This window comes from Neopsephotus bourkii, unplaced genomic scaffold (assembly GCF_033783945.1).
Source record: "Neopsephotus bourkii isolate Nb327-2 ecotype Australia unplaced genomic scaffold, CSIRO-AGI_Nbou_v1 NB_1589, whole genome shotgun sequence".
NCBI lineage: Eukaryota > Metazoa > Chordata > Aves > Psittaciformes > Psittacidae > Neopsephotus > Neopsephotus bourkii.
Window position 1 is genome coordinate 1116858 of NW_026902065.1, and position 24123 is coordinate 1140980.

At 41.8% G+C, this 24123-nt stretch overlaps 1 protein-coding gene across 5 annotated transcripts in view; it reads right to left on the bottom strand.

The window, feature by feature from the left end:
* Positions 1-726: 726 nt before the first annotated feature.
* The window catches only part of LARGE1 (LARGE xylosyl- and glucuronyltransferase 1), a 281109-nt gene continuing 257712 nt past the window's right edge, over positions 727-24123 (bottom strand). For all 5 annotated transcript variants that reach the window (XM_061371803.1, XM_061371799.1, XM_061371800.1 and 2 more), the window contains 4 exons: positions 20403-20681; positions 12057-12203; positions 7492-7687; positions 727-3897 (listed from right to left, as the gene is read on the bottom strand). In XM_061371803.1, the coding sequence (XP_061227787.1) occupies positions 3700-3897; positions 7492-7687; positions 12057-12203; positions 20403-20681 (820 nt within the window). In that variant the 3' untranslated portion in view covers positions 727-3699. The remainder of the gene's footprint in view (positions 3898-7491; positions 7688-12056; positions 12204-20402; positions 20682-24123) is intronic.

The following is a 24123-nucleotide window of genomic DNA, read 5'->3' on the forward strand; positions in this document are numbered from 1 at the left end:
TATTTGGAATAATAATTATGTCTGAAATGTGGTGGGATGTCAGAAGGTGCTGGGAAATAAATACACATTTCAGGCTCTGGAACTGAAAAGTTTGCAGTGACTCATACATGTCAATGTTTTTGAGTGAAGGGGGAAAAGGGAGCCACAGAATAAAACATGTCAAGGCAAGAGCCCAAATTAGAAGAAAAAAAGAATTTCATAAGATTTTATTTCTGATCCCTTGACCAGGAAAAGGGCAGCATTTAGGAAAGGTAAAGAGGAAAATACAAATCTACAATAATAGGCTGATGTTTGATATAAAAAATTAAAAACAAAACCCCTTTTTCCTTTTAAAGAAGCAGTAGCCCTAAATAAAAAAGAAAAACTGAAGCCCTCGGACTAAAAAATGGATAAGGCTTATCAACAGCCATGGTGTATGGTATCCCCTCAGATAAATGGAAGATGAGGACAAGGAAATGCTGGTATGGCTAAACTGGAAATGTTAGAAGTTATTCAGGCCAAAGAAGAAACCTTTAGGGAATGGAAATCAGAATTTTGTAAACCTGAAAAGAAAGTATGTAATAGTTAAGATGGAGTTTGAGCAAGCTAAGAGGGAATCTGAAGAGCAAACAGTAGGAAGTTAAAACTGAAAATACACATTTGCTCAGTACACCAAAAGCAGAAAACCGGACATAACCAGAAGGCCACCCCAAACAGTAAGTAGAAGAAACAATTAAAGACAATAAGGACATTGCCAAGAATCTAAACGATTTATTTGCATCAGTCTTCACCAGGGAGGGTGCTGGAGTGAAAACTAAATGAAAGACTCCTACTTTCCAAATATTAAAGATAAGGAGATTGAAGACTCAAGAGAGAAGTTGGTGGAACAAGTCAATAAATCAAAGGCATTAAGTTACCAGGCTTATCTGATATTTCTTGAAGATTTCAGGAGAAAACTGATAATTAAGTCACAAATTTGCTATCAAATACTACAGCAGAGGACTGGAAGACAGTGTTATAACTGAGTTGGGGGCTTCTGTTGTTGTCGGTGGTGATTTTTTCGTGGTATTGGAGGAGCTCTGGCAGTTACAGACAGACACGTAATTCTAATTTGCTATCATGTAAAATGGCTGAAATGTGTTAAGAAAACCCAAGCCTCACACTTCCCTAATTATGAAGCACACAGACAAACATGACGTGACAGATACGAGTCAGTACAGTGTCTATAAAGGTAAAAAAAAAGGGGCTCTTCGAACTTACTATCAATCCTTGAGCTGGTTACACCAGCCAGCACACCTAAGCTTACCCAGAACATTCCATGACTTGCTATGCAGACAGGCAAATAGCAAATGATTACCTCCCTGCTCCCCCCATCTACATCATCTCATGACCACTGAGTAGAAAATAATGTTCATATTGATAATGGCACATCAAAACAACATACAGGCCCATGCTACAGGTTATGCTGCTGCAGGGCAATCCAGTCCACCCTTCGGCAACGTTGTCAAGCCAAGGAAAATCATACATCTGGAAATGAAAGTTTTTAATATATGTGAAACATAATGATGGTCATTCTGAAGCTCTGATTGGAGATTTTATGTAGGGACAACTGGTGTTAGGCTCTCTTAGGATCAGCTTTTGACATCCTTCTGCACATTAGCTAATGAACAGGCCCCTGTGCTACAGGGTTCTCATTCTCAACATGCACAGTGACCTTGACCCTTAATGGTGAGTAATACAGGACTTAGGTAGTTAAGATTTTGGTGTTTTTAAAAGAATATATTTTAGCCAGGACTGAGCACTCATTTCACTTCTTCCCAGCTCTTCCCAGTGTTTTATGTAAATCTTTTCACAAAGCCATTAAGAACAGAAGAAAAGCACTTTGGAAAATTATGCAGTGATGTATTCTTATGCAGCCAACACTCCCAGGGGAAAAAGTGAAAATTACACACAGCCTCCCGCCCCTTTTTATTTCTTGTCAAAGAAGTTGCCTTTTTTTGGGCTTTTCTTACATATACACAGCATGATGAACTGATATTTGTAGTTTAAATGTCTGGTTTAACCACGTGGTTTCCACCATAACAGAAAGCTCTCACGAAATGTCAGGTTAGAAATAAAACCAAGCTCTAGAGAGAGGAGGTGGGGAGGAAAGCAGAAGGCCCAGTGGCTGAAAAACAAAAGGGGAAAAAAACTGAGCAGAACACAATGTGGATCCATTTCCCAACTCAGGCAGTGGTATTGGTACCGTGGTTGTATGGGGATCTGGGGTAAGGAGACAGACACATTTCTCACTGAGTTGTTTCTGCTTTCTCTATTAACATTGCAACAGAAATTACAAATAGCCCTGCAAGGGGTAGTGCATTAAACCTCATCTCTGCATCCCATGTAAACACAACATTAATACTGAAGAATAAAGAAAATGGTAAAAAGTCCAGTGTCTTGTTTTCTGCATTTTGCTTGTTAGGTTTCCTCTCCGCCCACCAGCATATTCCTATGTGTACCAAAGTTGTGAGCTTGACCAGCCCACGTTCAAGTGAACACTCACACTCAGATTCCCAACACATTCTTTTCTCCCCCTCGAATGGGGAGTTTATTCCTAACAGTTCTGCTCCTTTTAATTATAAACTCCTTTAACGAAGTAGTTCTGAGACCTTGCAGCAGGCAGCAGGAGAGCACCAAGGCTGCTAGTTGCTGTGTTTATATTCCCTGTTCATCAGAGAAGTCCACTTAAAGCCCAAGGCCCAGTGCCTTCACAGATGGGCATGCACTGAAATAAGCCTACAAATCAATATCCCCCCCGGCACAATGTGCCTCATAGGCAAAATCCAATTCTTGCCTAAAAAAGGATAAAGAGTTTCAGCCAGGCCCTTTATTTTACGAGACACACACGAACAAGTTGCTCTGGTGAAAACAAACCTTACACTGACAAGTTCTGTTCATGTTCTGGCAGAGCCTACTTGTCTTCTTTACTGGACCACCAGAACTGAAGATGGGAAAGAAACACAAGGGAGACATTTCCTTGGCAAGGAAAGGAGCAGCATTTAGGACTGGGGAAAAGGCGGGGTGGGGTATAGGGAATTTTCCTGATAAAACAACTAATTTGAGAGTAAAAGACCAACCGGTATCATGTATACACCTAAGCCAGTTAACACACCTTCTCTGGAGTGCAGTACTATATAAGCGTCCCCTTTGTTTTCAAGGCTAATTCAGACCTTTGGCTCATCCTGCATTAACAAGGTCATCCATGGTAACAGGGCCCCTGTGAAAGTTCACAGGTGAGAGTTCCCTTTTAGAGTAGTGCAGATTTGAAATTCACAGGACAGCGACCCGAAGATCTTCCTTTACAGATAAAAAGCATGTCAAATTATTAAATAGCAACATGAAATCCTATATTCTGAAGGTCTGTCTTTGCTCTGCAGTTAACAGAGCAAGAGTGCTTTCCCAGCCCCAGCCCAGTCCCCAGCTCCGTCGGCATGGCGGGCACGTGGCCGGCTCCTCTTGCTGACACCTCATGAACGCTAAAGCTGAAAGGCCTGGGGTAGTCGGGGAAGAGACAAATGAGCATAGTTCGAAGACATCTCACTTCAAATTTCTACTGTTAGAACTGCCAAGTATGATATAAAACCAGAAAGTATTTCTGAGTTCGAAGTTTGAAGACCCCAAACGTTGAGCGGCTCCTCCCTCCGGTGTCCCTATTTCCCTCACACGGGCTCTGATGTGCTAGCTGTTGCTCTCTGCCGTGAGATATTTGAGGGCTGCAAAGCCGTAGTGGCGTGACATATCCTGCTGGAACTCCTCCTTCAGGGTCTTGAGACAGATGCGGTATTGCTTGTTGGAGCGAAACTTGGTGATGTCGAAGCTGGGGGCGTGCGGCATGTGGATCATGTAGGCATTGGGCAGCACCGTGAACTCGTACTCCTGGGGGAGAAAGACACTGGCTGTGAGGATGTCCCTGAGCCCCCTTGCGACACATCTCTGCCATACCTCCACAGTCATACATGCTCCATCACACAACAGTGCAGTGTGAGTCTCAGAAATTACAAACTCATACAGATAAGACAAATAAGCCTTCTTTTTAAAGTTGATTTTGCTTGGTTTTATGAAAGATCTACTTTATATTTTACAATATTTTACTCCATATAAGCCAAATAATGGGGAAATGGTACAAAAGGCAGGCCTGAAGGCCCTCTACTCTGCTCTCGTGAGACCCCACCTGGAGCACTGTGTGCAGTTCTGGTGTCCCCAGCATAAGAAGAACATGGAGCTGTTGGAGCAAGTCCAGAGGAGGGCCACGAGGATGATCAGGGGACTGGAGCACCTCCCATATGAAGATAGGCTGAGAAAGTTGGGGCTGTTCAGCCTGGAGAAGAGAAGGCTGCCTGGAGACCTCATAGCAGCCTTCCAGTATCTGAAGGGGGCCTATAGGGATGCTGGGGAGGGTCTTGTCAGCAGGGACTGTAGTGACAGGACGAGGGGTAATAGGTTCAGACTTAAACAGGGGAGATGTAGGTTAGGTATTAAGAAGAAATCCTTTACTGTGAGAGTGGTGAGGCACTGGAACAGGCTGCCCATGTAAGTTGTTAGTGGAACAAACATGATCAACCCAGAAAGACTGAAAGCTGCTGGGTTACAATGCTACCAGAAACCAAGTGTTTGATCTACACAGCTCAAAATAAAACGCAAATGAAATGGAAAAAAGTGAGCAGAATGCAATGTGGAGCTATATCCCAACTCAGGCAGTGGTACTGGAGACCCCAAAGTGTAGCTAAAGCTGCAGTACCTGCCCAGAGACACCTATGAAACAGCAGCATGTACTGGACAGCTAGGTGCAGATGCAGCTGTATGGCTGCTCCTTTCTTATTATGGGAATGCCTCTTCCCTGCCAGACAGTGCTGAAGTGTCAAATCTTTGTGCCAAGTTACAATGCGGTCATATATGGGAATAGGCCCCTCTGAGCTTGTGTTTGGGGTGATGAATGTACAGCAAGAACAAAATAATCTTGATGCTCACAGGCAGAACTTATTTAGCTGGAAAACACTTGGAATTAATGGGGAACCAAATGCAAACAAAAAATAGGCTGGCATGATGAAGTGAGGAGAGCTGATAAACAACAAACTATAAAATACGTCTTTACAAGACCTTAAAACTAAGAGCTGAAGCTGCAGAGAAAGACCCACTCCCCTCCTACAGTCTTTGCTCTCTGTTTGCATCTGAAGTCAGCAACCCTGCAGTTCAGGGACTGTCTATGCTCTGTAGTGTAAACTGTTCAGCACAGCAATGCTCCCATCCTTCTGAAAATCCTTCAGGCACCTACAGCCTTCCAAAAACTTGTATGAGTCTACTGCTAATAAGCCTCTTTGAAAGATGCTGGGCTAGTGTCCTGGCAAAAGGGATGCTCACAGTCTAGTTCCACAGTCACTAGAAGAACAGGGAAAGGCTTCCTAATGATCCATCTCTATTACATGGAAACATTTATGGACAAAGCAATGCACTGGCAGGAACCTCTGTGCCTATCTCACAGGTTATACATTCTTTAGATGAACACTGTCATTATCTATGTATTTGGACAGCATCCAGCTCCGTGGACATATACATGCCTCCAGAATAATAATGATGCTTATTTCCACACAGTGTGCTGCTCTGAAGGATGGCAGTGACACAGGCCCTTGGTACAGAAAATGAAACAGTCCTCTTGACAGACACTGCAGTTGTGAGGAGCAGTGAAATAATTCAATTGGGAAGCTGCTCTGCCTGCTGGTAATGAAACCAGCCAAGCGGCTGGCAGCAACCTGATCTGTGGACACCCCGAAGCAGAGGAATGCCATACGGGGATGTAGCTATGTGATTCCAGATCCTCTCCAGGCTGATTCTGTGGGAGAACAGGCCAACATCCGTGTTGCTACCCATGATGGAAATTAAGCTTCTTTTCAATATGAGAATGTTTTTAAGGCTGGAAGAGTGAGAAAAACAATTCCCCAGAGTTAGCTGCAACTCAATGGCTTTTTAAAATACCTGTATGATGAACAACTTTGCAAAATGTTCCATTTTCCCATGTGTAAATCTGTATGCTGGGCAAACATCTCTGAACAGAAGAGTTAAACTGTGAGTGCTAGATGAGAGCTGCCAGTGGGAACATAAAGCCTTGTTACCCAGATTAACAAATAATATATCATTACCCTAACACTCTCCACAACTGATGGTTAAATGATTAGCGTTTGGAAAGTGCATTGGAAAATTAAAGTGCTATAGCAGAGCAAAATGTTATTATTAATGATAAGGGGCCTTTTTTTTCTAGTCTGTCATAATTTTTTTTATCAACGTAAGTAGGTACAAATTCCTTGGGAATGCCCTTCTACAAACAGGGCAAATGGCTGCCAGCGCAAGGTGACTATGTGATTTTGTAAGCAGTAGAAAATATGCCTCCCACAAACATGCCTTCACACAAATAGCCCACAACTCAGACACAATTTCCCAGCATCTTGCTGTATGCCTTGTGCTGCTCTGCTTCACATAAACTGTTAAGAGTTGAGCAGAGAAGGATCAGCTCTCTTCCAGATCCATAGCAGAAGCTACCATAGGAGGATATAGATGGCCAAACCCCATGTTTTTTGGTTAGCATGAAATGTTACTAGTTCAAAAACTAGGTTTGAAACCAAACAAAAACCCCCAAACAAACTCAAACTATAAAGAAATGCTATAACAAATCCTGCTGATTACCACAGTGGTTAGCTTCACAGTCAAGGGCAATAGCGAGATGCAAACCCTGACATTTCAGTAAGGATCAGCAGCACCAGGCTCTCACAAAGCCATAGTCACTGCCAGACCCTAAGATCTACGTCAGTGGCGGGGACTGAGAGCTCTCGTGCTAATCTGAGACTCTCAAGCTTCCTCTGCAACATCCTTACTCTTACATATTTTGCCCAAGAACTTCATCCCAAGTCACAGATACAAGAGGAAGGTAGGCCAAGGATCAAGTAGCTAGATCCTCTAGAGGCTGCTCTACAGCCAGAGACTTTCAAAATGCAGTCCTTGGCTTTGCAGAGATGCGCTGCAAATCCAGGCCAGAAACCGAAGAAGCTTGCTTTGGATTCAATTTGAGATTGCTTTCTGAATTCTAAACTAGCATTTGGGACTCAGTAACCTCAGTTTAACCAAAAAAACTTCCAGCTAAGTCTGTGGATCCCCTAGCAGGTTATGAGACTCTCAACATGTGCTGCAGTGCTAAGGCACACTGCTGGCCAGGAGGTGGACATTGCAGGGACTGTGCCACTTCAAAACAACTTTCTCAGTACTGACAATTAAACTAACTTAGACTTAGTTCTGCTTTTAATGCTTGACATGGACTAAGCTGAGTCTTCCCAACTCAACAGGCACTCTCGTTCAGGAGCTCAATAAGGTCAGATGAGTACTTTGGTGACGCAAAGCCTGAAGCCTTTCTACAGAGCACTGATTTCATTTTAACAACCCTCCTGCCTAGCCGCTGGGTGAGATATGCAGGTGTCGTCTCCTCACCTGTGCATCCAGTTCCATGATGTGAGCTACTTTGTTCCAGCCAAATCCAACAAACCGCCTGTCATACTCTGGGCAGTCCTTCCTCACAACAACGTATGGCTCAAAGTCTGCTTCCCACTCGACACGGTAGGGGGTGGTGGCTGTTCGCCACTTGGCAAAGTTCGTTGGCGCATGCCCTTTCGTCCAGACGTGATACCTTAAACAGACATAAATGGCACGGACGTGGGGAGGCAATTAGATAGAATGCATCTTGGCGAGGCAACAAAATGTTACTTGTTAGATGAAACGCTCAAAAATAAGGACATTAGCATACAGTTCACATCATCATTTTTAAGACAGAGCGGAGGCAATTTCTAGGACTATTTCCAGCACGCTTCCCAGAGCCTCTATGTACTCAATGCTTAAACACATCCAGTTGGTGAAGGATAGTGTGAAAACACTGCCTAATGCTAATGTGAGAAACAATTACAAAGTATGCAGGCAGCTCATCTGCACTACAAAGTGCTGTGGCTTGTACCTAGCAACCAAGTGGATGTATCAGTGCTCTAAAATCAGTGTGAAAGTCCGCAGCTCAGATAAGGTCCCTAAAATTAGCTATTTCCTTCTATACTACACTGACATTCACTATTTATTTTATATATCATTTTATAATTTGTATGAGAGACACCTGCAGCTCTGGATAGATGTTCTATTAGTTACTGTGATTATGATGGCAGGAGCCAAAGTGCATAATTAAATGAACAAGTAAAATATTACATAAAAGCTTTCTATTGTACTTTCTACACTGTGAGGAGCACCCATGTGATCCTTAGTAAGGTAATCAATTTCATTTACAGAAAAAGATCCTTTTATACTTCGCTAATCTTGTTTAGGTCACAGCAGGTCTCTTCCAAGCACAGCTTGAATGCACCCCATTAGTGCCAGGGTCAATGACTCTCTCACCCACTTCTTCTTCTTACACTTTCCAAAAATCAATGAGACGGGTTCTTTCTGCAGACTCACAGATTAAATAATGAAAGAAAGGCATAGCTGGCCATCTGTATTACAGTGCTCAGAGACATGTAACAGAAGGGGCAAAACAAACACCCTGACAATTCATAATGTAAGGCACACTGAATTCACAGGGATGATTTGCACTAAAAGTGCTGAGATTTGAGCATTAAATCTTTTCAGAATTAGGACCTGAGGTAACGTTTCAGCCCCAGAAATTCTCATAACATTGGGAGTCATTGCTAAAAGCAGGGATGCAAAATCACACCCAGGAGTTTTCACTAGGACTGTATATTTGTATGGCTTGTAACAGGAAAAACAGAGAAAAGTGTTGACTACTCTTGTTCAGGGGCAGCCAGGAAGGCAGAATAATTAGTATAGCACCAGGGTCCCCAGTTACGCATGGCCCTTTGAAGGCTGCATTTCTAAACTGTAAACAGGTTGCATCGCTTTCAGTTATCTGGCTCAAGGACCTGGGAAAACAGCCCTTCTGTATTAAAAAAAAAAAAGACAGTGAATTAATTCTCCAGAGATTTTTAGAAAAGAGTGCCAGATTCACAAAGATGCTTACAATGCTTAATGCCCTTTGCAATCATCTCCAAAAAGCCTATCCCTTTCCATGGTCTCTTGGAAATCAGTGGGTAACCCACCTAGCCACTAATGGGCAGCTATCTATGCCAGAAAAAAATATTATCACAATGTGCGATTTAAAATTATATGGGATTGTGGAGAATGCTTTATCTTCCAAAATCCTACCTCCAGCATTTTGAAATTAATTATGGTAATAAAAATAATGACTACTAAACACTTCCAAAGTGATTTGTATCTTCAAAGCCCCATACAAACTTCAGTTAATTGAGAGATCCCTGCAGAGAAGCAGTCAAGTACTGCTGTTGTTCTAGTAACACTCCAACTGATTTAAACAGGGGGGAAACAGGATGCCAAACATAAAAACCAGCAATTTCTTTCCGCCATGTTTAGGGATATCAGTGTAAGCTGCTACAACAGCTCAGGTATAATCTCTGCGAGTCGAGGGAGCTGACCAGCAGGGAAAAAAATGGGAAGAGACAGGGAGGGGAAAATATGGGAATGAGATTGGAGAGATGAAACAAAGTAGAAAGGAAGGAATAGACCTGATTGTACCAAACAAAATAATACCAGAGATGATCTACTTGCCTCTGCAGAGTGACAGATGTGAGTGGAGGGAAAGAGCGACACAAAAGGATGGCTAAGGTCAGGATGAAGAGAAAAACGAGTACATGTTGCTCAAATGAGGTGTGTGCACATTAATTATAAAGGAATAATTAGACCGGAAACAAGAATTGTGAGAGTTCAGGATTCCACACATATCTGTACATACAATACAGATGAGTCTACATATATACATACACACATATAATCTGCTGGAGCTGGATCATGGCCAATGGCCGATCACCAAATGACATGTAACACACAGTAAGATATGCAGAGACCATTACATGGGTGTCCAGACAGAGGAAGTTATTATAAGAGAGCGAGTCATTTCCAACAGACTTTACTCTCAGAGATGCAGCCGTGGCACGTGGTTCACTGTCTGTACTGGTCTTCCATCTCACAGAACAAATTAATAAATCTAATTTTCCTGCTCAGGCCCTTGTCACTCAAGATTTAAGTACTCATCAAATTTTAAGGCTGCACTCACTGACTCCCAGAACTTCCTGAAAATCGTGAACAATGTATTTTTCACTACCGCTGGCAATTTTGGCAAATCCAAAAAAAGTAATTTGACCTCAGTAAAGTGCTGACGAATTATGATTTATGGAAAACAACTGGAAAAAACATACACTTTGGATCAAATGTTCCATCTTAAACAAAGCTAGGAAGCTGGCACAGAGCAACCTGCTTCTGTGGAGGGCTTCCACGCAGCACTCCTTGCGAGCCACAGATGCTCACGTCTTCCCTTTTCTCCTGGTGGTGACTGGGGATGTAATTTAGAGCCTTTTTGTACTTCTTAGCTGCCCAGAGCTAGGAAAGGTCACCATTTGGAAAAGAGGTGGCAAAAGCAATTTCAGTGAGGAAAAGATTGTAATCTACCACGTGGCACGAGGGACTGGGATGCTGCAGGCCCTTTCAGCAATCACTGTCACAGCAGTCCTCCCCAGCTCACTCCCACCCGCTCAGCCTCGAATTGCAGCATTATTACAGCACCTTGAACGCAGAGGTGGAAATTCTCAGCCCAGATCACAGCTGCTTTGTGGCTGTTGATAGATTTGAGCAATGAAATGAGCCAAAGCAAACTTGGGAAGCATTTGCAAATTGTGTCCTACATTAATAAGAACACCAGCTACAGACCGCATGTCCTTCAGTTCTTATTTAACCTTGCTCTGGCAAAACTCCCACTGATGTTAAAGACAGTTTTGCCTAAGTGATACTTGAGAAAGGACCTGCAAATCTGTCTGTGTACATAACATGCCAACATGCTGTATAGCTTGAGGATAAAATCTGTAGTGGAAGCCCCGTGCTGTGCAAGTTGAAAACTTGATTGTTGGTGGAATGTAGCATCTGAAAATCCTGAGGGTGCTATTTTCCACTGGAAGGGTATTTTTCTTTCAACTACTGGGGAAACAGTCATTTCATAGAACATAGTCGTTCTATCAACAAATCTCTTGTTAATTTGTATGTCTTTGACTGTTAAAGAATGATGGAAGAGTGAATGGCACTTGATCTATCAGTATTCTGAAGTAATTTTCCAGAGAGAGGCATGCCTCAAGTTTCTATTTCAAGTCGGTCACTGGTAGAGGCAGTGTCAGGATTGTTCTCCAGGCTCACCAGGGTGTTTGCTATTTGGCCAAATGAGGGAAGGGTGGCTGCTGCAAAGAGAGGTGTGAAACCCACACAATGGGAGTCTGAGGAAAGCTATAAAGAGAAGGATGGGAAAGGTGATACAGAGCTCCACTGGCTATGGATAATACTTAGCTTTTTCAGAGTTTTTATCTCTAGATCTCAAAATACTGTAAAAAGGAAAGGTGAACACTGCTACCTGCATTTCAGAGGTGGAGAACAGAGATGTAAGAAAATGAACTGATTCGTGTACCACCTCCCAGCAGGGCAGTAGTGGAGCTGAGAAGAGAATGCACGTCTCCTAAGCCCCCTCTCTGTGAAACATCATAAGGCCATATTGTACTCTTCCCATCACTGCGATGCTTTACAAATGTCTGCTAATCAGACCTTACCACACACACCCAAGAGACAGTTAACCCTAGTAGTTGCATTTTAAAACCAAAGAGTCTGGCAGATAATAGAAGTGACTTGCTCACAGCCATAAAAGGTGCCTGCTTCAGAGAGGAGCTCCAAATTTAGGTGTTCCTCACTTCTCAACTTCTAGTCAGAGTACACTTTTACCTCTGCATTAAGAAACCCTAGCTATCTAAGCAGCTGTTTCACACTTTGAAAGAGCACATGACAAGCCTGCATCTGTTTTTTCCCGTAACTCATTCAGGAAGTGAACAAACCAGCAGAGAAAAAATATTTTTGGTCACACAAGGGATCTCTTCAGAGATCATGATCACACATTCAACAAAAGTACTTTCCACTACCTGAAAGTGAAGAGGGTTCCCATGTCCAACATAGAGAGCAGCTCTGCTTTTGACTTGGGGAAGGAGAGGCGGTAGCGTAGGGTCTCAAAAGCAGGTACGATCAGAGCTTTCTTGGTGTTAGCCAGGTCGAGCTGGATGACGGACTTCCTGGCAAAGAGAAACAACAAATAAAGCAGGAAAATTGTAAACGGAGCAAATTGCCTGGCTTTTCAAAATAAAGCACAGAGAATGGGCAGTTTGATACTGTAAATGTAACTATAGCCTGTATTTTTCCCACGGGTGCTACTTTTGAGCAGGAAGAACGACAAGAGTTCAAAAAGAACTTGTATGTTTGACTGATCAATGATGCCCTGCATGTCCAGGGGTGCACAGGACTGAACTAGCACTTTAAGCACAGCCAACTGACCACCCCTTTGAGAGAAACATAGCTGAATATTAATACATATATGGGAAACAGCTGCTTAGCCAATGCAGCTCTAAAAAAATGGGATTTATTCAGGATTCAGTGGCATTTCACAAGATGAGGAGCTGGAAAGTTTGGCTGCACCTCAGCCCAGTTATTCTCTGTGCTAAGTTGTGCCATCATACTTGCTTTTTACCTCGGCTTTAGAGCTCTGTCTGTCCTGCAAGGGGAGTGCTACCTTAACATTACTATAGACCAGCTATTTGCTCTCATGAACACTATTATTTGTAAGAGTACTTTTTATTATCTTTTATAGGAGTGGCCAAATTTAGTTCCATCTGTGCCTTCACCTGTCAAACTTTCTCTCTACATAACCTAACAAGATCTTTGTACTTTCCATGGGGTGACAGTCCCTTCTTCCACAGGTAGTAAGTTCTCTTTTTTTTTCCTGAGTTCAAGCAATATCTCCTTGGTCAGCCAGGCTGGTCTCTTTCCCGCTGGTCTGGTTTTCAGTACATAGGAACCACCTGCTCCAGTGCCATAAGGGTTTCGTTCTTGAAGAGTGCTCAGTCCTTTTGGACCCTTTGTCCTTCAGTAATGTTTCCAAGGGAAGTATGATAACCACTGTCCTAAACAGGCCAGTCAGCCCTCTGGAAATCTTAAGGTGGAGGTTTTGCTGACCTTCTTCCTGATTTTTCCAAGGATTCAAAATTGAATCATTTCATGACTGCTTTGCCCAAGATGGTCTCCAACCAACACATCATCCACCAGTCCTTCTCTGTTTGTGAACAGCAGATCTAGCCAGGCATCTCCCCTAGTTGGCTCACTAACCAGCTGGGTTAGGAAGTTATCTTCCACACCCTCCAAGAACCTCCTGGATTGCTTCTTCTCTTCTGTGTTGTACTTCCAGCAAACATCTGGCAGACTAAGACCTCCAAGAGAACAAGGGCAAGGGATGATGAAACTTCTCCTACTTGTTTGAAGAATACTTTATCCGTAGCTTTATCCTGGCTGGGTGGTCTATAACAGACTCCTATTTGCTTGGATATTTGCTTGGTTGGCCTCCCCCTGATCTTTACCCACAAATATTCGGCATTCTCACTCACATCATTGAGTTCAAGGCAGTCAATGCACTCCCTGACAGACAACACAACCCCACCACCTCTTTTTCCTTGCCTATCCCTTCTGAAGAGCCTGGAGCCATCCATTACAGCACTCCAATCATGTGAAGCATTCCACCAGATTTCTATGATGGCAATTATGTCATGATTTCCCTGCTGCACAATGGCTTCCAGCTCCTCCTGTTTGTCACCCACGCTGTGGGCATTGGCATAAATGCATTTAAATTGCCCTGTGAATGTGGACTCCCAACAGCAGCACGCTATCCCCTAGATCACATCTAGTGTGCCTGGTGTTATCCCTTTCCCACTTTGAAACTAGTTTGAAGCCCTTTCTATAAGCCCTGCTAGCTCCTGGGCTAGAATCCTTTTCCCACTTTGGGACAGGCATACCCCATCTGCTGCCCGCAGGCCTGGTGCTGTAAAAACTAACCCACGGTCAAAACTCCCAACATTCTGACCCTGACACCAGTCACAGAGCCAGGAATTAGTGATCTTATGGCCTGCCTGCCACAGGCATTCAGTCTGTTCTTTTCTAACAAACTAAAATCCAAAGAAAAAGAAGTTACTTTTCCATCCCCAAACTGAATTTTACTATGCTTGTCATTAGAAATAACTCTGTCTCAATTTTCCTTTCATTATCTTCATATTTCATATGAGAAATATGCCTCTCTCTCCTTGTCAAAGTCAGTTCCCTTTAACAGGACTCACTGTCCTGATTTTTATGTTACTGCAACAAGCAATCAGGGACAATGTTGACAAGCAGCAAAATCTCTGCAGCGTTACAAGATGAAGGAATTGGGATCACTGTCATAATAACAGAAGAACCAAACAAACCACTTTCCTTAGCCCAGAATATCTAAAATTCATTTATATTGATATCAGAGAAAAAGAAGAGGAGCAGGGCTATTTAATAAATCCTGAATTTTAGAGAATTCACACCACCCTATAGGCCTGTTCTATAAAAAGAAGTCTATTCTCAGCACCTTACTGTAAAGTTTGCATTGTTTAAAGAAGCTATGCTACATTCCAGTGAACTTTTCACAACTGAAGGATTTTAACGGCATAACTTTTTTGTACTTCCTTCACTACCTTCTCTCTCACCACTCCTTCACGGTCAGCATCCATGACCTTCCAGAATCATTGAGTAGTACCAGCATCTAGTCTTTATGATGCTGTTAATGTTTCTCCCCCTTCACGCCTTCTCTGAGAGCAGAGGACACTGACATAGTTTCTCTTTCAACATCTCAGGCTTTCTGATCTCTGTGCAATCTATCAGACTTGAGTGGTACAGCTTTGGGGATTCAGTTCTAGGAAGGAGCAAGTAACATTTGCAGTGATGCTCACCCTTTGGGCTCTGCAAGGAAATAACAGCTTCCATTTATGGCTGTTACTGTCTCTTTGTTTGATGGGGAGCTCAAAAGTCCCAGGCAAAAATGAAGGCCTTGATGTGCTTGGCACTGTCAAGAAGGAAGAGACGATCCTGTCCATCAGTGTTCACAGTCTGAAGCTGAACAAAGCTGAAGTAGGTATAGGTACTGCTGTGGTTTAAGCCCAGCTGGTAACTCAAGGGCCACACAGGAGTTCACTCACCCCTCCATTTCTCTCAGCCCCAGGAGGCATGGGGAGGAGAACAGAAGAATGTTTAACGCCACGGGTTGAGATGATAAAAGTCCAGTAACTACAATAAAGTATAGTGGTAATATAAAAAATACCAGCAATAACAATAGGAAACAACAAGAGAAGAAATGAAACCTCAGAAAACACAGGTGATGAACAATACAATTGTTCAGCACTCACTGACTGATACCCAGCCTGAACCAAACAGCGATCAGTCCCTTCTGTGCGACTCCCCCCAGTTTATATACCGGGCGTGATGTGCTGTGGTATGGAACCCTCTTTGGCTAGGCTGGGTCAGGTGTCCTGGCTGTGCTCACTCCTGGCTTTTTGTGCCCTTCTCACTGGTAGAGTATGAGACTGAAAAGTCCTTGACCAACCTAAGCATTACTTAGCAACAGTTAAAACATTGGTGTGTTATTAGCATTGTTCTCAGACTGAAAGCAGAACGCAGCACTGCACCAGCTACTAGGAAGAAAAATAACTGCTACAGCTGAACCCAGGACAGGTATCAAGGAAGGATAACAGCAAAGACTGTCAGACAGAGCAAGCTGCACCGAAGCTAGTGTTGAATGTGACTAATTTTGTAAGATATGGGATACAAGCACAAAACCAATGTGGGTATCGATAATCCTTTCTGCACTCTCCCTACTCTTGTCATCTGCAAATTTAATACAGGTATCAATGGCAAAACTGTTGGAAAAAATAGAGGACAGTACCATCATGAAGACAAACAAAAGAAAGAGGGAATAAACTGATACAAAAGGATGAAATCATTTGTACTGTCAAAGGTCAACATAAAAAGATAGGTAAGTGGAGAGAAGCAGAGGTCCGAAAGCAAGATGTTTGTAATAGATACAAACACAGAGAACTGGTAGAGGTACTTCAACAGTAAAAGAAAATAGTGGGATAATCTCTGCAGAAATATTTTCAAGAGATATGTTAAGCATCTAAGTTGCATGTCAGACAGGTCAAAGTGGAGGGGTTCACCAAAACTGAGCTGGGACTTGAGATATGCTCAAGTGAAGAACTCCAGCAGCACTGACCTCCGAGTAGTGTAGCCTGCCTTTGATGTGGACTATGACATAAAGAACTAATGTAAGTGGAAGAAGGAATCAGTGCTGACATCTACGTGTTCAACCTGAGTGACAAAGGACAAAAGAGGCCAAGTGCGAGGTGTCCCTGCCCATAGCAGGGGGGTTGGAACTTGATCATCTTAAGGTCCTTTCCAACCCTAACTATTCTATGATTCTATGTAAAATGTAATAATGGCAGGAGGATTTGATAGATGAAGAACACCTTCCATTTTCTCCTGGTGACTTGGCTGATGGTCTGCTCCTCAGCCAAACAGCTGAAAATACAACCTCTTCTTGTTCAAAGCAAAGCTACTTTTCCGTTTCCATGGGGTGACTTTTTTATCCTGTTTTCAGTGGATGTGCCATTTGCTGGTTGACTGGTTTTGTAGTACTTGGAATAGGAAAATTTCCATGTTATTCTGCAAACTAACACTGGGTAAACTGTTTAATTCCTGCACTATCCTAATGGGGGCTGGCTTTTGGATTCAGTAATATTGATTCAGTATCCTTTTTCCTTTATCTGTCCTTTTCCCCCAAACCCCAAAATACAGATACATGGTTTTATGAAGAGCTTTCTCTTTGCTAGCATTGTCCAGGAAACCGTTTCCCAGGCATCTTTGTGTTCAGACCTGATGTATGACATTCTGACACAGTGAAGGTTAGGTTAAATTTCTAAATCTACTAATCAACCCTATTTTTTGCAAAGCTTTGAAGAAATAAATCTTAAATCATGGGCCTCCTCACCAGTTAAATGAACTCCAGCATATTGGTGTCAATCTTTTCAACTCCATAATCCTTTCCAAAAATTCACATAGAATTCTCATCATTATAGGGGCAGATAGTAATATCATGCCCATTTCTGGAGGGTAGAGAAGCTCAAACACAGAAAGGTTAGCAACCTCATCCTAAAGCACTGAATTCAGGGAAAAGATAACGGTCCACTAATTAAAATCAACTTCCACCATCAGGACTCAGTAAGTGGTTAGCTCGAGATCAAGGAATATAGCAGTCACGGAGTTTGTGGTAAGAACTGGAGAGCTGTCACTCCACTGTTGAATTCATATTCTTAGAAAGTTCCTCCTCTCTGCAAAAGCAATGAGTGCATAGCCTACAAAGGCATCTGACAAATAAAAACCAAGAGACACTACATGAAGTGTGTCTCTTGCTGAGATGCTGACAAAAAACCAGAAATACTTCACAACTGATGCTGCAGGGACAGGTATAAAACCTATGGTTAAAGATTGGATGCCAGGACCCAATCATGCTAAATGTGTCACTGGAAGTGAAGGGCATATTTTACACAAAATGTGTCAGGGAAGAACTTTAATGCTAGCTGTGACAACTGTAGATAAGCAGCCTGTCTAGCTATTTTATTTTAGAAGAACCTTTAGAATGACCCACACACCTTACTTGTAGCAACCAGAAAGAGCTTTTACCTCTGGGGCAATGACAAGATGACCTTAGTAACTAATGAGGGATGGTGACAAAAGACTTCCACTCAGGCAGACCATGAAAGTGTCTGAGTTTCCTAAACAGGAAGTCTTGAAATGATACATTCCTTTTGTACCTCACAAAAGAGTAAGGGAGGGGGTTTGATGGAGATTAAAATGGTCTTACTTAGCAGCTGTGAAAAAGCTCAATTAGCAAAAATCTAGGTGTTAGCAACAGAGAACTAGAGGGACCACCTTTCTTTTTTTTTAAAACTGGCTGTAAACTTTCACAAACAATACCTTCAAAATATTGTCAAAATGTTTCTCAAAATTCCTTTCTTTCTGAGAATGTATTGTCTACAGAGAGACACCATACAGTATATATATAAATAAGCAAACTTGTAGTGAGAGGGCCTTGTCTGGTTCATTGTACAAAGCGATATCCTGAAAAACCACACTGTCTCTGTTTGTTTCTGGTTACTCTATTTGGGGAAATGAAGATGAAAACGTTTATACATCTCTCTAACAATCACTGCCACTCAGATAGATAGCACTAATCAGCTACTTGCAGAGGCAGTGGGAACAGACAATGAAGAAAGATACAGGGTATCTGTATTTAAAATATTCTCACTGCACCTCCCTGCTGTTTTGCTCAGGAAAATTATTATTGAAAAAGCAACAAAAGCCTCTAGAACACATGCAAAAAAAATATAACCCCTTTTTCAAAAGTTGGCAGTAGCAGATTAGCAATTTCAATATTCCCAGGCAACTGAGACTCACAGATTTAAGGTGGTATGGGAGTCACAAAATGCCGGTAGAGTAACACATCTTGGATGCAACAGCTTTCAGTGTGAATCTGTGTTGGGTTTTTTCTATTTCTGAAACAGCAGCAATCAGTGGTGTCACTGTGCATTTAGTTCTCTGATGTGTTATTACCATACAAGAATTATTTCTATGGTCGTAATATCTCAAGCATGTTGTGGTACATCATTTTGTCTATGTTTTTCTTCCTTTCAGTGCTGGCTCCCGTAAGTGCACTGTGAAGCAGCATGAAGGAATGAGCTGCTTTTTTAGTACTACATGCCAGTATCAACAGATGCCATCCTTACTGTGTCCAGCATTAATCTGGAAAAGGGTAACAATACGCAACACTACCACTGAAGAACAGAGAAGCTAACAGCAACTGTCCCTATATATATCCTGAGACAACTAATGTGTGGAAGGGACAGAATTACTTTGGAGTCCTAACGGCACAGGTCAAAAAGAAATATCCTTGAATTAAGCAGGAAACAAGCTGACACAGTGTGAGAGAACTTCAGTCATATTATCGAAAACAGTGTCTTTAAAGCCATAGAATCATAGAATAGTTTGGTTTGGAAGGGACCTTTAAAAGCCATTTAGTCCAACCCCCCTGCAATAAGCAGGGACATCTACGACTACATCAGGTTGCTCAGAGTCCTGTCCAACCTGATCTTGAATGTTTATAGGGATGGGGCATCTACCACCTCGCTGGACAACCTGTGCCAGTGTTTCACCAAACCCATTGTAAAAAATTTCTTCCTTATGCCAGCTCTTTTCATTTAAAACCCTCGTACTATCACAACAGGCCCTGCTAAAAGTTTGTCTCCATCTCTTTTTATAGGCCCCCTTTAGGTTCTGGAAGGCTGCTATACAGTATCCCTGGAACCTACTCTACATCTCTCTCAATAGTGAATTTAGCTGTGTACATGGACAAGACATTGAAAAAGGAAATTAATTCTCCATATGAGGGAGAAGTGAGAAGCTGCTTACTAAACTGTTAAGCCTGAAACAAATGAATTCCTCCATAAGCTTACTGTACCGGAATGCATTTTCCTTTACGCTCCAGAACCCGGGACCTATGGACTGAAAAGTGTCACCTCATGGGAACATTTTGATCAACTTTTACCAAATTAGAACAGAGATGACAAGCAAACTGGCCAGAAGTAAGGAACTGAAATCCTCTTGTATGGCCACAGGGTGTCATCCTTGCTCTACGTGCTGGCCTCGAATGACCAGCCTCTGCAGGGGAAAAAAGTCTTTATTATAAAAAGCTCAGTTAATGGATCAGAGGTCTGTAGCTTTCTCAGCCTAACCTGCTCACATTCATTATCATGCAATACACACTGAGGTTACTCTTCCCAGTTTCCTTATGCTAACTATTTTGCCCTGACAGGTGCTGGCACTGCAGTCATATTTCTGAGCTGGTTAGACTAGCTCCCTCTTTTCAAGTTACAGAACTGGATTAAGAGTGTCAGAGGACAGTGAGTTCAGTAATGCTTTGAATGTTTTTTTTCTGTCACTGACATTAAGAACCACGGATTTTTAGGCAAATCGCCCAGTTCACATCTCTTCTAATACAGGATGCTCTTGCACATTTAATAACACTTAGTCCAGTTCAATTTTCAAATTGATTCTTTTGCTGCTCTGAGGGAATTACTCTGATGGCTAACAGGGCTCACATTTAGACCCAAGATTTTTCTTTCATAACTGTACTGCTTTCCTTCCAGTTACAGCATTTTACCCTAAAATCTCTTGCAGCTTGCTAGGCACTTAAACATCTGTCAGTTGCCTCTTCCAGTTCTGATCAAACTGCATTGTTTTGGGAATGTATGAGAAGGATGCAGTGTGTGGAGGGGCTGAAAATGCGTGTGACAGTGGGAAACCCTCCACCGTTCATTTACCTGAGGTACTCGTAGAGTCCATACATGGGCAAGAAGTCGATGTCAGACAGAAACATGTATGGTGTGCTGATATGCTTCATGGCCACATTCCTTAGCAGATTCACAGGATAGAACTGGCCCTCCTTGTACACGATATGATAGCCAACATTGTGGCGGCTCATAAGTACTTCTGAGCCCTGGGCGTAGCGCAGAAATTGCTGGGCTTCTGCATCAGAAAGATAGAGTGCCAGGCTGATTGGACCTTCCCAGTGTTTGCAGATGGCTTCAAGCATCTGGAGCCTGAAAGAGGAAGGGTGAGAATAAGAAAAGGCTGTCTTCCTGTCTGGGGCCCTTTGCCTGGGTTCATCAATGCAGGTATCTGTCTCTAAGTGAGAGTCACTTCATATGCTGTGGAAAGCGATGAGTATTTCTACACCACAGTTAATCTCATGTAAACTGATGTCTCCTTCCAGACAGATGGGTGGCACCCTAGATATGCCTACTTCTCCCCACTGAATACAAGGAAACCTAGAGATGGCCCTAGCTTAGATACACATGAACACAACTTAGATACCTAAAGCTAGGTGAAATCAACACCATCCTTGTTGCCTTAAGTGTTGATGCTGCAGGAAAACCCGCATGGATGATATGACTTCATCTGATGTGAACTTTGTGCAGGTACAGGAATCTACCTATGAGGATTTACTTACAGCATACTATGGTACTCTTCAACAAATTTGTGGAAGAAAAAGATGTACAGACACACAAATCATTTTACCTCCTATTTAGGAAAACCTTCCCCAGATTTTTTCGAGGCAGTTAGTTGGACCTTGAAAGATGTTAAAAGCAACAGGTCAAGGGAATATAGACATTTGCATAGACTAGAAGAAGCCTCGATGTCAGACAAAGGGTAAAAAATGATACACCAATAAAAATGGGATCTACTGTGTGTAGGGAGTAAGGGCAGAAGGAGGGAGAGACCACTGCTGTGGAATATCAAAAGAACATCTCAGACAAAACAATCATTTAAACTACTAATTTGTATATGCTCTAGAAGTATCTCCAATATCATTAAATCATTTTCAGAACAGGTTGCATCGATGTGTATTTCTTAAAACTTTCAGCAGTTACAATACTATTGATGAAAATGACAACAAAAGATCTCACACATAAATGTAAATCAAACCCAGGCTGGTCAAAATCGTTTAAGCACTTTGGGTAATTTATAGAAAATTACCTAGAGATTAAGATATGCCACCCAAAAATACAGCAAGGACTGATTAGAAAGCCTCTTGAGCTAACACAAAGGGAAATGAACTTATGCAGCCCAGTCAGATATTCTATTAAAAATTAGGAAGAGTAGACTATGCAACATGATTATCTTCTCTCCCTTCCAAATCCACATTACTAGATTGTTCCTATGAATATTTATACAGAATACAAGAAAACTTTTCTGCATCATTTTAATCAGAGAAAATAATTTCCCCTCCGACTATCTCTGTAAGCTTTGCAGCAGAAAGGAATGATATACCAGCAAACACACATTCTGACTTAACATTAATAGCTTTTTCCTGCATTTCTGAATGATCGTGATGACATCCAAGACGATACAATCATTTTTCTTAGATATGAGATATTACCTTTGCTAGTCTACACCTGGTACATTATTTTCTTTTTATCTATTATTGAAACAAAGGTTATTATCAGCCTGAAACATACAGCCGAACTAGAAACACAAATCAATAGAAAAGATCTAAAAAGTATGTGAAGGCTTTAGGCTTCTGACTGTACAAATAATAAATATGGAAAAATACTTTTTCTTTTTTTATTTATTTCCTTTTTCCAACCTACTGGAAACTTATTAAGCAGCATACTCCACTTTATCAGCACTCAGATTTAGGGGCAGCCTTTAAAAAATGGAATACTTGCCTAGCAAGAAATGCAGCAAAATGCCTTTCAAGGACTCCACGCAACGGACAAATGGCATACATAACTTATCTAAATGGCACACCTGATAATGCTTGCAAAGCTTTTCATGATAGTTAAGTGGGAACTGAGTTTTGCTGGTATAAATTTCCAGCTGGACAGCTTAGTGCCCTTCAGAATACTCCATTTTTCTGCAGGGTTCTCATTGATAGGCTCCACTTCCACGAGTTTGATGCAGGGACTGCTGGGTGGGTGCTCCACAATCTACCCTCTGTAGGTTGTTACAATAGTCTCACTCACCATAAAGATCAGAATTATGAGTTTCTAAGCACAACACGACCAAGTAATTTTGATTTTGTTAGCGGTCTTGAGGAATGCATCCTCTTAAGGACTCTAGAGAAAATAAATGTACTGCTGTACTGCATAATAATGAGGTCATCATTTAGTTGGTAAATGTTTTACAGATCTGTTTCAGTTCAGTTCAGAAATTCAATTACTTTGTGAGGTTCTTTGTTGTCACTTTTCTTAAGAATACTCAACCAATTTACTACTCGTTCTCGCCCAGATGTCAAGTGGTGTAACAATAATCATGTCTTTCCTGTCCACATCCCAGGCTCATATTTTTGTAACTCCCACTCTGCTTTCTCAATGCCAGGTACATGGCATGCCTTTAAAAAAGGCTGCCTAGCCAAAACAAGCATGAAACACACAGTGATGCAACCAAGCCATTATTCAAGAAAACGTCGTATCAGTATAAAAGGTGACAATTAACCAGTAATAAACATCACTGAATGAGGTTGGTCTCAAAACTTCTACCTAAAGAAATTAATGTTAGCTCCTAAACCTCATTCCCCTCTTCCATTCCTCAGCACAGGCAAATACAAGCCTGTCACAACAGTCATGTCAGTCTCATATCCAAAAGGACTATAATTGGAGAAACCAGGAGTTGTTTTTTTGCCTTTCCTCATCTCGGATGATAATTTGAAAGAACAATGCAGGAATGCAGCGTATAGCACATTGTTTATGTACATGCCATCTTACATCTGAGACACAATTCTTAAATGTCTACAGCTACGCTGGAGGAGTTTAATAGAAGTGGTTTAAAGAAGATTAAAAAAAAAAAGTATCTGAAAGATGTGAAAGAAAACAAAGCAGCTAAACAGTTCTTTGGTATGGTATTATTTATTGATTTTAGCTGAAAGGTATTTCCAACTCAAATCAATAATTTATAGCAACACACCAAAGAAGCAGGGAAGATTTTTCAGATTCTTCCTGCACGAATGTTCTTCCTGAATAAAAATGTGTGGTCCTGTCTATCAATAAAAACATGTGCCCCAGTGAGAACCTAGAAAGGGAAACAGATGCTGAAACTTTGCATCAGTGCCAGTGAATAAGCACTGAGCCCCAGATCATTCTTTTGAATGAAATTCTGGGGGGAAAATATACCATGTGCACACACCAGCTTTACTAATTTACTGTGGCACTCGCTCAGGGCCTGGCTTAATTTATTTCTTTAGTTTTTTACACAAAGGTTTGTGAACACTTAAGAAATGATTCCTCAATTCAAAATCAACAGAACAGACACTGATGTGCAGAGCAAATCATAACACAATGTGCAGGATGCAGTGCTGAGGCATGGGCCAAAGAGAATAGTCCTCATTTGTTCATGTTTATTTTAAAACAGGCTGTTAATGTTTTGTTGATCTGATTTTCTCTGACCCTCCTGCAATATTGCTGACCTTCTGCTGGTGTAGCAGTGGTGGCATTCACGGATCATGTTTGTTGTATTCTGTGTGTTTAATAGCCAATATTCAAG